This window comes from Callithrix jacchus, chromosome 3 (assembly GCF_049354715.1).
Source record: "Callithrix jacchus isolate 240 chromosome 3, calJac240_pri, whole genome shotgun sequence".
Classification (NCBI taxonomy): Eukaryota; Metazoa; Chordata; class Mammalia; order Primates; family Cebidae; genus Callithrix; species Callithrix jacchus.
The window spans coordinates 75405331-75420959 of record NC_133504.1 but is presented as its reverse complement, the minus strand read 5'-3'; the positions used below and the strand labels follow the sequence as shown (position 1 = coordinate 75420959).

The window sequence follows — 15629 nt, the reverse complement described above, 5'->3', positions numbered from 1 at the left end:
GGACTACCTAGATTGTATTGAGATGAAAAGTCTATCTGAGGAGTTAATATTTAAACTGAAATTTGAAGTATGAGGAGGAATTGAAGATAGGAGGACCTACAGCATTGCATTCCAGGCAGAGGCAACTGCCTTCCTACAGCCCTGAAGAGGGTATGAGGTCAGCATGCCTGAGAAATAGTGAGTGGAGAGATTTGCTCATAATGAGGCTGGAGACCTAAACAACGACCAGATCATTCAAATCTTACAGACCATGGCATCAGGAGTTTGAATTTTATTTTCATTTCATTTATTAACTCTTCAGGGTTTTAAGGAAATATGATATGATCTCATGTACTTTGATACTAAGTAGAATTGAATTGTCATTAAGCAAGAGAGGAACTGGGGTGATCACTTAGGAGACTGTTGCAGTAGTCTGTGCAGGAAATGACCAGGGCTTGGACTTAAACTATTAGTTATGATGGGACATGATACATGGAGTTGAATTTTCTCATAGATTATTATGTAGGCATTTGAATAATATGTATTGAAGGAAAAAGAAACACTAGTGACAGTTATAAAATTTTGTTTTTAAGATTATGCTGATTTCTTATCTTGCCCAAAACCAATTGCCTGTGCTAAGATTTCAAAATGTCGTTTTTATTCTATGTGGAAATATGTTGGTATATGAATTTTCCAGTTCAAAACTGAATGGTACTTATGCAGAATAGTACCTGAGAGGATGTAATTATTTCAGTATTTTAAATAAATCTTTCTAGTTTGATTAGGCAGTCATCTCTAGAGAAGATAGGTTAAGGAATTATTATCTTTAGCTTCAAAAATAGAATATAGGCTGTTATCAGAAAAGACAAAAAGTAACATGTATTGGCGAGGATGTAGAGAAAAGGGAAACCTTATGCACTGTTGGTGGAAGTGTAAATTAAATTAGTGTAGGCATTATAAAGAATAGTATGGAGATTCCTAAAAAAAAAATTAAAAATAGATTTCCATATGATCCAGCAATCCTACTACTGGATAATATCCAAAACCAATTAATTCAGTTTATTAAAGAGATGTCTGTACTTTTATGTTAATTAAAACACTATTCAAAATAGCTAATATATGGAATCAACCTAAATGTTCATCAGTGAATGGACAGATAAAGAAAATGTGGTAGAATATACACAATGGAATACTCTTCAGCCATAAAAAAAGAAGGAAATCCTGTCATTTGTGGTAATATGGATGAATCTGGAGGGCATTATGTTAAGTGAAATAAGTAAGGCAATAAAAGACAAATACCTCATGATTTCACTCGTGGAATCTAAGCAGGCTCTTATAGATGGAGAGAGTAGAAGGATGATTACCAGAGTAGAATGGCTGGGATAATTGGCGGGCGGCGGGGGAAGGGCGGAAGAGTAACTGGGAGGTAAGAAAGTTATTTTTCTCCATTAAGTCTAAATACTGACTAGCATTTATAAAGGTTCAATTTGGTTAGGTTCACTTGTTTATTTTCTTTGTTATTTATTGATATAAAATACAAGACTAGTTATTCCTATAGTTTAATGTTTCTGTGGCTCTTTTTCCCCACTTAAAAGTTGTTTGTGCTAGGAGAAGACTAAAATTAGCTTGAGGAAAAAACTCAATTTAAAAACAAACTGGAGAAAAGAGATTTGAAACAATTGCTTTTAAGTTTTAGTTGTAGTCTTTTACTCTTACAACCCTGCTCTGCCATTTATTCGAATTAACAAAGTGCAACTGCCAATTGAATGTATTCTTTGATTTGCTCAATTTGTCTGTTAAACATTTATATGAAATATAACAAAATCATATTAGGTAATTCAGATATTTACATATATCAGTTGATATTATAAAATTAGAGAATATTAAAAATCTAGACTATAGTATTTTATATTCTAGGTTATCAAGCAGGGGCTCACGGCTAATTCTTTGCTAGACAGAGGCATGCAACTTTCAGGATCAACTTCAAAGTAAGTAAAAATGACATGCTTTAAAGTCATTCTTTCTTGATTATGAGATGGGTAGGGTTTATTCTGAGTAATAATCATACTTCAGTTGAGTATGGACTTTATATTAAGAATGAATTACTGAAATAATTCAGCTCTTTGTCTACCATGGCTTTGGCTACATTTATAAGTAGTCAGTAGCATTTGAATAATAGGTATTCAACGTGCTATAACTTGGCATATCAAAATTGGTGACTAATAAGAATTCAGTGTCATGTTTTTCATAATTTAGAAAAGGAACATCAGGTAAATATATCAAAAAAGTTTTCTCATTTGATGTATTAGCCATCTTTGATCAATTGGCATTTTAGTACTTCTTTTGGCCTGTCTTTAAAAAGTCTTTGGGACATAAAATGTCAAGTCTAGGCCGAGCATGGGGTTCACACCTGCAATCCCAGCACCTTGGGAAGCCATGGCTTGCAGATCAGTTGAGGCCAGGAATTTGAGACCAGCCTGGCCAACATGGCAAAACCCCATCTCTACTAAAAATACAAAAAAAAAATTAGCCAGGCATGGTGGCACACACCTGTAATCCCAGCTACTTGGGAGGAGGAGGTTGCAGTGAGCCAAGATTGCACCACTGCACTCCAGCCTAGGTGACAGAGTGAGACTCAAAAAAAACAAGTCCAATTCCATAAAATTTTTAGTTATAATGAATACCTTTGTTCACTCTCCTAAGGAAGCCCCAACTTCTGATTCATGGTCTTTTTAATATATGATTTGCTTGTTAAATTTTACAGTACACCATATACTCCACTGGATAAAAAACTCACTGATAACACAGATGATGAAACATTAACAGAAGAGTGGACCCTGGATCAACCAGTGTCCCAGACCAGGACAACAGCCATAGTTGAAGTAAAAGGAACTGTTGATATCGTTTTGACTCCCCTGGTGGTTGAAGCTTTAGACAGGTATTGATTTTGTCTAAAAATACAATTATTGCTTTATACAGTGGTTACTCTGTGTGATATGATGAGTATATGTAATATGGTATATTCATATAGAAGATTGTTGATAATTACAATTATATGGGATATATAATGTTCACATAGAGACGATTGATAGCTTTTTTGATTGAATAAAAATGAAAATATCTGTGTTTCAGTTAGTTATCATTTATTACTTTCTCAGCCTAAATAATTACAGTCGTTCCTCCATATCTGTCGGATATTGGTTCCAGGACACCTATGGATACCAAAATCTACAGTTGCTCAAGCCTGCACGTTGGCCCTATGGAACCTGCAGATAAAATGTCAGCCTTCTGTATTGGTGGGTTATACTGTATTTTCAGTCTACACTTGGCTAAATATGTGGATTTGGAACCCACAGATATGGAGAGCTGACTGTATATTCAAATTTATTGTTATACTGCAATAATATAATATACATTATTATATGAAACTAACATGAATAAAAATGAGAATGAAACATAATGAAAGTGGTGTGGAAACAGTTGAGAAGAGAAAAGGGGTTCAGTGGAGATGAGCTTTCATGAAAATCTTCCTTTTCCTACAAAAGCACATAGTTTTCTTTGATAGTTTCCACTGTTAAGATTCTTATGAGATATTGTATAAATGACAAACACAAGGAAATCTTCTTCAGGAGTTTGTTAAAGAAAAGATCATTGCCCAATCTAGAACACTTCAACTCGGGGTGAGGGTGGTGGTGGTAGGGATAACCTCAGAAATTTCTCCGTGGCATAATTTCTAAATATGTGGCTTAGACATTCTCATTTCAATGTTGAGCGATTGTTGTACATATTCAAATGGTGCTGCATTTCATGATATGTTTACATAAGCTAAGTTGTAGGATTAGTGACATTTAAAGATTTCATTTACTGTTTTTTTCCCTCAGATATATTGAAGCAATGGTGCATTGTGCTAGTACCCGACATCCAGCTGCAATTGTAGATGATCTTCATGCTAAAGTTCTCAGGGAAGCAGTCCAAAATAGCAAGACTACCTTCTCAGAAAATGTAAGAATTGTTTAATTTACTAGGCATAGCAAATTGAATATTTATCATGTGTATACAATATTCAAACTTGAATTGATCAAAATTTTTGTTACAAGTCAAATCAGAATATATGGACATGTTCTAAAAGCCTTCAGATGTCATTGGCTCCATAAAAGATAGGACATATAACTGTACTGTGGATTGAATAATAGTAAAAACATTTACTTAAAAATATATTAAATTGCTTTGTTTGTTTCTTTTATTTTAGAAGCAGCTTAGTTCCAAGCCTTTTTAAAGAGCTTTAGCCCTACGTGAATGAATATTCTTTTGGACTGACACTTTGCTTTTCTAAGGCAGCTGCTTATGTTTTGATTTTCCTCTGTGATTAAATGACTTGTATCTTAATATTGCTTTGAGATTTTCCTTATTCATTTCAGTGAATCAAGTCACTACCTCTCATTGTGTGCTAGTCTACTTACATTGTGGTTCTAGCCACGAAGCCAGTTGCTTAGCAGTCATATCCCAGTGCTCTTCCAGAGCTCCATTTGATCTTCAAATTTATCTGTATTCTATGTGGAGTAGGGACCAGAAGAGAGATGAAAGTGAGACTGATTATTTTAGTGAACTGTTTAATATATATTGACATTTCATATGATAGAGTAAATGAGTGAAAAAAAGAAATTTGAAAATATTCCTAGCCAAAAACGGGCCAATTATCAGAAACCAAGTTTGCTTTTAAGTCGGTACAGTTTAGTGATCTTAAAAAATGCCTGTAATTACTGTATCGTTTTTCCTTTTCTCTATAGGCTGGTTTTACTTCCCCCCTCCGCCACTTGAGACGTAGTTTCGCTCTTGTTACCCAGGCTGGAGTGCAATGGCACAATCTCGGCTCACCGCAACCTCCGCCTCCTGGGTTCAGGCAATTCTCCTGCCTCAGCCTCCTGAGTAGCTGGGATTATAGGCACGCGCCACCATGCCCAGCTAATTTTTTGTATTTTTAGTAGAGACGGGGTTTCACCATGTTGACCAGGATGGTCTCGATCTCTTGACCTTGTGATCCACCCGCCTCGGCCTCCCAGAGTGCTGGGATTACAGGCTTGAGCCGCTGCGCCCGGCCTTGATTTTACTTTAATATGTATTACTTTTCTCAACCTTGATGCTATCTGTCTATTTCCTAGATTATCAAAGTTTTGGATTTTAAGGTGAGATGTAAAACTAGAACACAGCTGGCACATAGATGGGCATAGAGGGGCAGAGTGAATAAGTGAGTTGCTGTTGTAGATGATGCGGAAGTTATGAAAAACTTTTGAAATAATTTCACTTACGATCTTTTTAGTTATCTTCCAAACAAGATGTTAGAGGAACAAAACCTGAGCACCCTACAATAGGAACGACTAACCAAGGACATACACAGACCAATCTTACAATTAAGCAAGATAATGTAACAATTAAAGGACTTCAGACTAATGTTAGCATACCAAAGGTAACCATTTAATATTTTAAACTTTTTTCCTGAAAGAGGAGAGCATTTTGATGGTGTTTGTCCTTTTTAGTAACCAATGTGAATAATGGTAGAACAGTGAATAATATTAAAAAATATTTTATTCCTGTGATCTAATGTAGATTTAATGTAATCTAAATAGTTTAGTTAAGCAGAATATTAGGTAATAGTAAAATGTTCCATATCCATCCAGTAAAAATTTAATTAGGATTATTTTATGAGAATCTGTATTCATAAACTTCGTCTTCACTGACAGATACATAGGTATTCCATTCTTAACAGTAGTTTTTCATTTTTATGCATATTTTATGTTTGTAATAACTTTTCACCTGTGAGTTCTGAAATTTTGTGTGTATGTTAGGTAAACTTATGCTTGTTACAAGCCTCAATGGAAGAATCTCCAACTACAGCTCCTAGTAGGAGTGTGACTCATGTTTCCCTAGTGGCATTGTGTTTTGACAGAATTGCTACGCAAGTTCGTATGAACAGGTAAGAAAGATTTTATTAATCTGAGCCATATTATCTTGCTGGATGTAAAAGTAAGCTTTGGTCTTCTTTTTAATACTTTTCTAAGAATGTAATGTTAAAACTCAAAACTGGTTTTGAAATTTCAAATATTAATTTATAGATTAGTAAAGTATGTCTTTAAAAATTTTTTACTGTTTCTATTCATAATATCTTTCAGTAAACATCGAAGAATTTTTTATTACTATTGGTAATAGTAGAGTGTTTTTTTTTAAAAGCAAACCTTTTAGTTAAATGTTTTCTCTGAACTGTATTATTTAAATGTTAAACATTTACTCTCTTTTTTTTTTCATAAAGAGGTGTGGTGGAAGAGACTTCAAACAATGTAGAACCTGGTAGAACATCAAATTTTGATAGGTATGTTCATGCCACAAAGATGCAGCCTCAGTCATCTGGATCTCTCAGATCAAATGCTGGAGCAGAAAAAGGAAAAGAAATTGCAGCCAAGTTAAACATTCATCGAGTTCACGGGCAACTTAGGGGTCTTGATACAACAGGTAGGATTCTACAACAAATATGTTTTTCCTTGGCATATATAAATGTAAGATGATTTTGCAAAAGGGAATATGGTTTTTTCCTTTGAATATTTCTACAATTTGAGTATTCTACAAGAAAGAGAAAGATATTTCTCCCTATATTGAACACATGGTATTTAGCTATTTGTCACTCATATGCTGTACAGAATAGAAAATAAACTTTGGTAGGAAAGTTAATTGGTATGACCCAAATTAGGAACTGCTTCTATCTCCCATGTGTTTTTTCCATGCTATTTGCTTGCTCATTATAGAACAGAGAGGACATGATCTTTATAGTCTTTCTTATTTCTTTAATCATTCTGTTTATAAAACAGTGTTAGAATTAATTGTAATAGTAATCAAAACCAGAGAGTCTGTAAAATATAGCAGCAATAAGGTGACACACATTTCTCTTAAAGTTACTAGTGAGGTAAAAGGAAAGTAGAGCTGTTTGTTATACATCATTTTAATATTTTTTACTCTTATTTAGCACATTTTCTCATTTAGATGCTTAAATGATTCCAGAATGTTAGAGATTCAATTCAGAAAAAATTAGATTTGTTAATCGTGTTTGAGATGATTGCTCTTTATGTGGGACGGGAGCCCAATCCTGAATAAACAAATAAATTCCTTGAGTTTGCTTACTGTATTTTATAGGTTCTGACATTTCCATGATTCTGGTCTGCATTTCTGGGTCTGTGTAACTATTTTTTCACTTTCTCAGGGCTTATTTTTGTCATCCCATGTGTGAGACTCAAAGCATTTGACCTGAGGTTTTCAAGGAACTTTTCATGACTGCCTAAGATCTGTCGTCCTAAAACTGGTAAAAAATGTGGTGGCTTGAGTGAAGAGACATTTATCTGCTCTGTAGTTTGCACTGGTAACCAGTTTGCACTTAGGTATTATACAGACCATAAGCAGAACCTTATATAATTTTGAAAGGCATTGTCATGAAGAAAAAACTCTCATAGAAGACAAAGCTTGTAACAAAATTCCAAGGTGGACATTTTTGTAAAAATGTGCAAAAATGTAGATGTGTTTGCTTACATGTACATTCAGTATCTGCCTAAGGATACTTAATAACCTCATATTTATTACCCTCATAGGGAGGCAATCTCGGTGTCTGGTTGTGGTTTTAGAGGCTTTTCATTGCACACTTTTTCATAATTTTTGGAACTTTGATACATCTGAATAAGTGTGAGATTAAAGACAAATACAAAAAAACTAAATGAGAAAATTGTAGGAAAATGTAGTACTCTCTGAGGAAGACTTTTTAATTATAAATGCAAAGAATGGTATTTCCACAGGATGGAGTATTATATAGCTCTTAAAATTATATCTCTGAAGGCTGCTGAGGCAGGTGCGAGTCACACCAGCACTGCTCTGTGGGGCCAAGCAGGGCTGGCAGCACTGGCGCCTGGCGGTGAGGGTGGGCTCCTAAGTGACCCCCAACTGAGGGCAGTGGGACTAGCAGCTGAGCCCAGGATGCCGGCAAGACAGCGCAACAGCTCCTCATTCATCCCAGATGTTAGTCATCTTTCTGAAATAGACCCTCTATGGCCTGAATATTTTCCAAAAATCATTTTGAGCAAAATATCTGTTTAATAACAAGATAATCACATTAAGATGGTTGGAAAGCTGAAGCAAAACTTACTATTGGCACGTCTGGTGATGTTCTGTGACTGTGTTTTACTTGGGCCAGCATGCCATGGAATGCCATCACCAGATAGAGGAATGCAGCCAGCCAGTCAAATCAGAGAGCACAAGGGCCACCATAAGAACTGGCCTGGACCTCAAAGCCAACAAAACCTTTGCCTATCACAAAGATATGCCTTTAATATTTATTGGAGGTGTGCCTCGGAGTGGAACCACACTCATGAGGGCCATGCTGGATGCGCATCCTGACATTCGCTATGGAGAGGAAACCAGGGTCATTCCCTGAATCCTGGCCCTGAAGCAGATGTGATCACGGTCGAGTAAAGAGAAGATCCGGCTGGATAAGGCTGGTGTTACTGATGAGGTGCTGGATTCTGCCATGCAAGCCTTCTTACTAGAAATTATCATTAACCCCTTATGTATGTAATAAATATCCTTTTGCCCTAAAATTCTTAACTTACCTTGCTAGGTTATTGCTCAATGCCAAATTTCTCCTGATGGTCCCAGATGGCTGGGCATCAGTACATTCGATGATTTCTCGAAAAGTTACTATAGCTGGATTTGACCTGAACAGCTACAGGGACTGCTTGACCAAGTGGAATCGTGCCATAGAGACCACGTATAACCAGTGTATGGAGGTTGGTTATAAAAAGTGCATGTTGGTTCATGACAAATAGCTTGTCTTACATCCTGAATGGTGGATGAGATCACTCTTAAAGTTCTTCCATATTCCCTGGAACCACTCGGTACTGCACCATGAAGAGATGATTGGGAAAGCTAGGGGAGTGTTTCTGTCAATAGTGGAGAGATCTACAGACCAAGTCATCAAGCCAGTCAGTGTAGGAGCTCTATCAAAATGGGTTGGGAAGATAGCACCAGATGTTTTGCAAGACATGGCAGTGATTGCTCCTATGCTTGCCAAACTTGGATATGACCCATATGCCAACCTACCTAACTACGGAAAACCTGATCCCCAAATTCTTGAAAACACTCGAAGCATCTGTAAGGGAAAATTCCAGCTACCTGACTTTCTTAAAGAAAAACTATACTGAGCAAGTGGAGCAGCAGAATCAGGAGCCTCTTCCATACCTGAGGAAAGAAGGCTTCCTTTCCAGGGAAGGGAAATTTCTACGACTGGCTGCTCCCTTCCGAGCGTCTGCACCTTGGCTGCATCTCCTCTTCGTCTCCTCTTCTTTTGCTAGTTTCCTCCCACTGAGAGGATGGAGGTATCCACACACCTTTGGGCCTCGCGAGGGATCTGCCTCCTGAGTAAAGAGCTCTTGCTTCTGATTCCATGCACAACCCTGTGACGTGGAGCGCAGAAGGGACATGTGTTTCCTGTTAAAACTGCTCTTGTCTTCTTTTCTTACCAGATTATGAAGTTTGTGTTCAAAGGGAGGGTTTAAAAATGGGATCCTGTAAGCAGACTTGCATAGTTTCCTTTTGAAATAGGTTGTCTGTATATGTTCTAATGTTTTATAGAACACATGTTCCTGTTTAAATGTATTGATGCAGGTAATATTAAATAATTATTTAAATGATTCATTTTATTGTTTCTGAGAAGTTGGGAAATTACCATTATACATTTACAACTTAATGACTTTTGTATTTTATTTTTCAAAATAAAAGATTTCAATGTTAGGCAAAAAAAGAAAAAAAAGATATCTTTGAAAAACTTTTAATGAGCTCAGGAAATTATCATGGTTTACTGTTACATGAAAAATGGAAACCAAAGCTGGGTTTGCAACGTGATCTCTAAAGGGCTAGAAGGCAGTGTACTTTAAATAAAAATTTAAGTTATCTTTGAATGGTAAATTTACATGTGTTTTTAATATTCTTTTTAAAAAGTATTCATTAGTGATAATTAGAGAAAGAAATGAAAAAAGTAAGGTAAAGTAAAACTTCTTCCAGGCACTTGAGATGTTAATTTCCATGGTGTATTTGTAAGCAATGGAACTGTGACAAGGTCTATGATAAATTGTAGTTATATAAAATATGTTAGTATAAAACAGTCTTTTAGGAAAAGCTATAATTTACCTTGAAAATAATGTTTTTCCTAAGGCTCGGTAATTAATTGAAATTTTTTTTATTTTGTGAGATGATGAAAGTATTTAAAACTACTATGAAGATTATTTAGGACATCTTTATATTTTTTAGAGTATCCTATTATCATTCAGAAACAAATTCATACTACCTTTGAGCAACTTGTTAATCACGGAATCTTCTTCCTCTTAGGTAGCATTATTCTAAAAGTTAGTTAATTTGTTTATTATTCTATCTTTTTGACAGAGTACTAAGATATCTTAAAGGCAACCAGTGTGCCAGATGTCCAAATGTTTGTTTGTTTATGTAAGCTTATGTCTTTAAAAATGGCCATTTTGCTCTCTCCATAATAGACATTGGGACCTGTGCCATCACTGCTATTCCTTTTGAGAAGTCCAAAGTTTTATTTACTCTTGAAGAGTTGGATGAATTTACTTTTGTGGATGAAACTGATCAGCAAGCTATTCCAGATGTAACTCGAATAGGTCCCAGCCAAGAAAAATGGGGATGGATAATGTTTGAATGTGGACTTGAAAATTTAACCATAAAAGGCAAGCATTTGTCGTTGAATTCTGCTTAAGTAGGAGGCAAATTTGCCCCTTATTGCAGAAATGTTTTGAAAAATTATGGTTTTCAGTAACCTGAATCAACATAATAAAGTGGGAAGTGTGGTATCTGGGATTATTTACCAGGGGTGAGTACCCCATACCAGTTGCTTATGTGATTTCAAAACTAGGTAGTGCTTGAACAAAGCAATGTGTTTATTCAGAAAAAGTTCCCAGATAAAATATAAACCCACCCAATTTTTTGAAACTTTGCATCTTTGAAAACTGGATCTTTGATCAGTAGGATTATACCATCTAAAATATAAAAACAGTAAATACTTTATTTAGTGAAAAAAATCTACTTATAATTATATTTGCTTTTCTATATATTATTCAGTAATATTTCAAAAAGGAACGTTGAAATGTCCCTAACACTTTTTTAGATTTAGTCATAGATAATTTAGTAACTACTATAAGTGGTAGTAATTATATATACCTACAATTATTTACCTGATAATTCAAAGTCACATTACTTTTATAGATAAGGGTAAATACTTAGTAAGAAAAAAGTAGCCTTTATGAAATTTTATACCAGATATTGTAGAGTACAGCATTAACACATGTATTGACTATTTGTAATAAATACTTTGTTATTTTTATAGGAGGAAGACAGTCTGGTGCTGTTTTATATAACAGTTTTGGAATTATGGGTAAAGCTAGTGACACAGAAAGGGGTGGAGTGCTGACATCCAATAATTCTTCTGATTCTCCAACTGGCAGTGGCTATAATACTGATGTCTCTGATGATAATCTTCCATGTGACCGGACAAGCCCTTCCTCAGACTTAAATGGAAATTCTGTTTCAGATGAACAAGTCAGTGACTTTCTAATAATAATGATGATGCTTTAGAAAAATAACAAAACTACATTTGCAATTCAAAATTAGTTTCTGGAGTATATTTGCCTATTTTTTCCTGTTTTGGATTTATGATATCTGCTTAAATGTTAATCAAAGTATGTTGGTGAATATACTACTAGAATATAATTTCTGAAATACATCATAGATATCCATCATAGTCCTAGCATTATGCATTGCTCATATTAGATAATAAGTATTTGTTGGAATAATAAATTAATACAATTTAAGAGAAGCCCACCTGTAGGTTTTGGAGATTTTAGCAAAAGTCATTTTGGTATTGGTAGTATGCTATGTCAATTCTAAATATTTTTGTCAGTATCTGCTTATTTCAGTTAGAGTTCTGATTAATACCTTATATGCAACTTATTTTTTATTTTTATTATGGTAGAATTACATGGGTGGTGTTGAGTACGCTAACAGCAACAACAAAAATATTCCAAATTTGGGGTTGAAGAAATGTTGTGCCATGAACTGGTGAACTGGAGCAAGTTTCTTACCTTCTCCTAAGTTTCTTTACCGGTAACGGGAGTATGGTCTTGATATTGACCTTGCAGCATTGTGAAAATTGAAGCAGACAATACATATGAAGGGCTTAGCTCAGTATCTAGTTCATAGTAAGAACTTAGTAACTGTTGTTCTTATACATACATATATTTCGGATCACTTTGAAAATTAGACCAATTGGAGAGGAAAAAGTTCCAAAGAAACCACCTTTTAATTAGGAAATCTAGTATGCTTATCTAGTAATCATGGGATTACTAGATTCCTAGGGATTTATTTTTATTTAATGTGTAATTTAATGAGTTTAATCACAGTTTTATTTGGAGGTCTTTGGAAATGTTTGGGGGATGGATTATCACTATAATTAAGGAAATTTAAAAATAAGATAGCCACTCACTGGACACAAGAGCTGGGAAGAACTTAGCCGTTCTTTCCCTTTCCTTCACCTACTAAAATACTTGACAGAATTCATACATCTTTCTTGATATCTCAGATCCTGCTCTCCTTGCTGAAAGTCCTCCTTGAATTTGCTAACATTACTTTCTTTGGGTTCTCTGACTTTATTGGTCCATTTCCTTATGGAATTTTTTCATCTTCTTAAATGTGGTATTCTCTCCAGGTTCTGTTCTTGGCTCTTCTTATTTGTCTACTCCCTGACAAATTTCATTTCCTAAGTCACTTCCATAATTTAATGACACTTCTCTTTCCCACTGGCCACATCTTTAGCACCAGCTCTTCACCTGAGCTTCAGAATTGTATCTAGTGGCCTTTTAGACATCATCATTCAGTACTAAGCAGAGTTGTGAAGGACCCTAGTTCCTGGACAACATTTCTAGACACACCCTGGGCCAGAAGGGAACCCACTGCATTGAAGGAAAGGACCCAGCCCTGGCAGAATCAATCACGCTAACTAAAGAGGTTTTGAGCCATGAATAACCAGCAGCAATACCCAGGTAGTACATCATGGGCCTTGGGTGGCGCTCTGCAATGTGCTGGCTTTAGGTTCAATCTAGCATTCCTAGCTATGGTGGCTATAGTGAGAGATTCATTCTGCGTGAGAAAAGCAAAGGGAAAAGTAAAGGGGACTTTGTGTTGCACCTTAGATGGCAGTACAGCCACAGTGTGCAGAGCACTAAGCAGGTTCTTGGGGTCCCTGATTCCCGGATGTGGCTCCTGGATTGCATTTCTGGGCCTGCCCTGGGTCAGTGGGGAACCTGCTGTCCCAAAGAGTTGGTTTCAGGCCTGGCAGCATTCACCACAAGCTGACTGAACAGCCCTTGGGCCTTAAGTGAACATCAATGATAGTCTGACAGTACTCCCCATGGGACTGTGATGGTGGTGGCCATGGGGTGAAAGGGCCTTTCTCTGCCTGTGGAAAGGGAAGAGTGGAAAACTCTGTGTCTCGTGATATGAATACCAGCTCAGCCATGGTAGAATAGAACACCAGGTAGATTTTTAAGGTTTTTGTCTCCAGTTGTTGCCTCAAGGATAGCATCTCTGGACCTGCCCAGAGCCTGGGGAACTCACCACTCTGAAGGGAAAGACTGACACCTGGCTGGCTTTTCCACCTGCTGATTGTAAAGCTCTAGGTCTGTGAGCAAACTTAGGTGGAAGCCAGGTAGTGGTTACAGCAGGTCCTGGGTGAGACTCAGTGCTATGCTGGCTTCAGGTCTAACCCTAAACAGTTCCAGTGGTGGTAGCCACAGGGGTGCTTGTGTCACTGCTTCCCCAGCTCTAGGATGCTCAGCACACAGAGACAGGGACTCTGGGAGAAAGTAAGGGAAGAGAATAAGAGCCTCTGCCTAGTAATCCGGAGAATCTTCTGGATTTTATTCAAGACCACCAACGTGGTACCTCTGTAAGTTGCAAGAACAGTGTTACTGGGCTTGGAGTGCCCGCTAATGCAGATATGACTGTGCTGACCAAAAACTAATAACACCAAAGTCCCTTTGAATAACTGAAGAGCCATCCCAAGAAGGATGGGTACAAACAAGCCCAGACTGTGAGGACAACAATAAACATCTAACTCTTCAATGCCCAGACATTGATGAACATACAGCCAGCAAACTTATTGCCTCACCAAATGAATTAAATAAGGCACCAGGGACTAATCCCAGAAAAACAGGTGTGTGACCTTTCAGACAGAATTAAAAATAACTGTATTGAGGAAACTCAAAGAAATTCAAGGTAAAAGAAAGAAGGGATTCAGAATCTTATTAAATGAATTTCACAAATTTAAATAATTAAAAAGAATCAAGCAGAAACTCTGGAGCTGAAAAATGCAAGTGACACTGAAGAATGCCTCAGAGTCCCTTAATAGCAAAACTGTTCAAGCAGAAGATGGAATTAGTGAACTTGAAGACAGGCTGTTTGAAAATACACAGAGGAGACAAAAGAAAAAAGGAATGAAGCATGCCTGCAATATCTAGAAAATGGCCTCAAAAGGGCAAATCTAAGAGTTACTGACACTAAAGAGAAGAGGTAGAGAAAGAGATGAGTAGAAAGTTTATTTAAAGTGATAACAGCAGAGAACTTCCCAAACATTGAGAAAGATAGCAATATTCAAGTACAAGAAGGTATAGAGTACCAGGCAGATTTAAACCAGTTAAGACTACCTCAGGATATGTAATAAACTCCCAAAGGTCAAGCATAAGGATCCTAAAAGCAGCAAGAGAAAAGAAACAAATAACATACGACGGAGCTCTGATACAACTCGCAGCAGACTTTTCAGTGGAAACCTTACAGGCCAGGAGAGAGTGGCATGACATATTTAAAGTGCTGAAGGAAAAACACTTTTAAAAGAATAGAGTATCTGGCAAAAATATCCTTCAAACATGAAGGAGAAGTAAAGAATTTCCCAGACAAACAAAAGCTGAGGGATTTCATCAACACTAGACCTGTCCTACAAGAAATGCTAGAGAGTTCTTTAATCTGAAAGAAAAGGATGTTAATGAGCAGTAAGAAATCATCTGAAGGTACAGAACTGACTGATAATAGTAAGTAGACAGAAAAACACAAAATGTTATAACCCTGTAACTGCCATGTAAACTACTCTTAAGTAGAAAGACTAAAAGATGAACCAAAAATAACAACAACTTTTCAAGATATAGTGCAATAAGATAAATAGAAACAATAAAAAAGTTAAAAAGTAGAGATAAAGTTAAAGTATAGAATTTTTTTTTTTGGAAAAAAATTTTTTGTATTATACTTTAACTTCTGGGGTACATGTGCAGAACATGCAGGTTTGTTACATAGGTATACACGTGCCATGGTCGTTTGCTGCATCCATCACCCTGTCATCTACATTAGGTATTTCTCCTAATGCTATCCCTCCCCTCTCCCCCAACCCCTTACTATCCCCCCAGCCTCCCACCCCCTGCTAGGCCCCAGTGTGTGATGTTCCCCTCCCTGTGTCCATGTGTTCTCATTGTTCAATAGCCATTTATGAGTGAGAACATGTGGTG

The 15629-nt window shown here is 36.4% G+C and overlaps 1 protein-coding gene and 1 pseudogene across 31 annotated transcripts in view; both read left to right on the top strand.

Annotated features, from left to right (window-relative positions):
* BLTP1 (bridge-like lipid transfer protein family member 1) overlaps positions 1–15629 on the top strand; it is a 220865-nt gene that overhangs the window by 94009 nt on the left and 111227 nt on the right. For all 31 annotated transcript variants that reach the window (XM_035293010.3, XM_035293009.3, XM_078366548.1 and 28 more), the window contains 8 exons: positions 1897–1967; positions 2744–2917; positions 3861–3981; positions 5297–5443; positions 5823–5950; positions 6284–6483; positions 10554–10751; positions 11408–11619. In XM_035293010.3, the coding sequence (XP_035148901.3) occupies positions 1897–1967; positions 2744–2917; positions 3861–3981; positions 5297–5443; positions 5823–5950; positions 6284–6483; positions 10554–10751; positions 11408–11619 (1251 nt within the window). The remainder of the gene's footprint in view (positions 1–1896; positions 1968–2743; positions 2918–3860; positions 3982–5296; positions 5444–5822; positions 5951–6283; positions 6484–10553; positions 10752–11407; positions 11620–15629) is intronic.
* LOC103791878 (protein-tyrosine sulfotransferase 1 pseudogene) lies at positions 7981–9575 on the top strand (annotated as a pseudogene).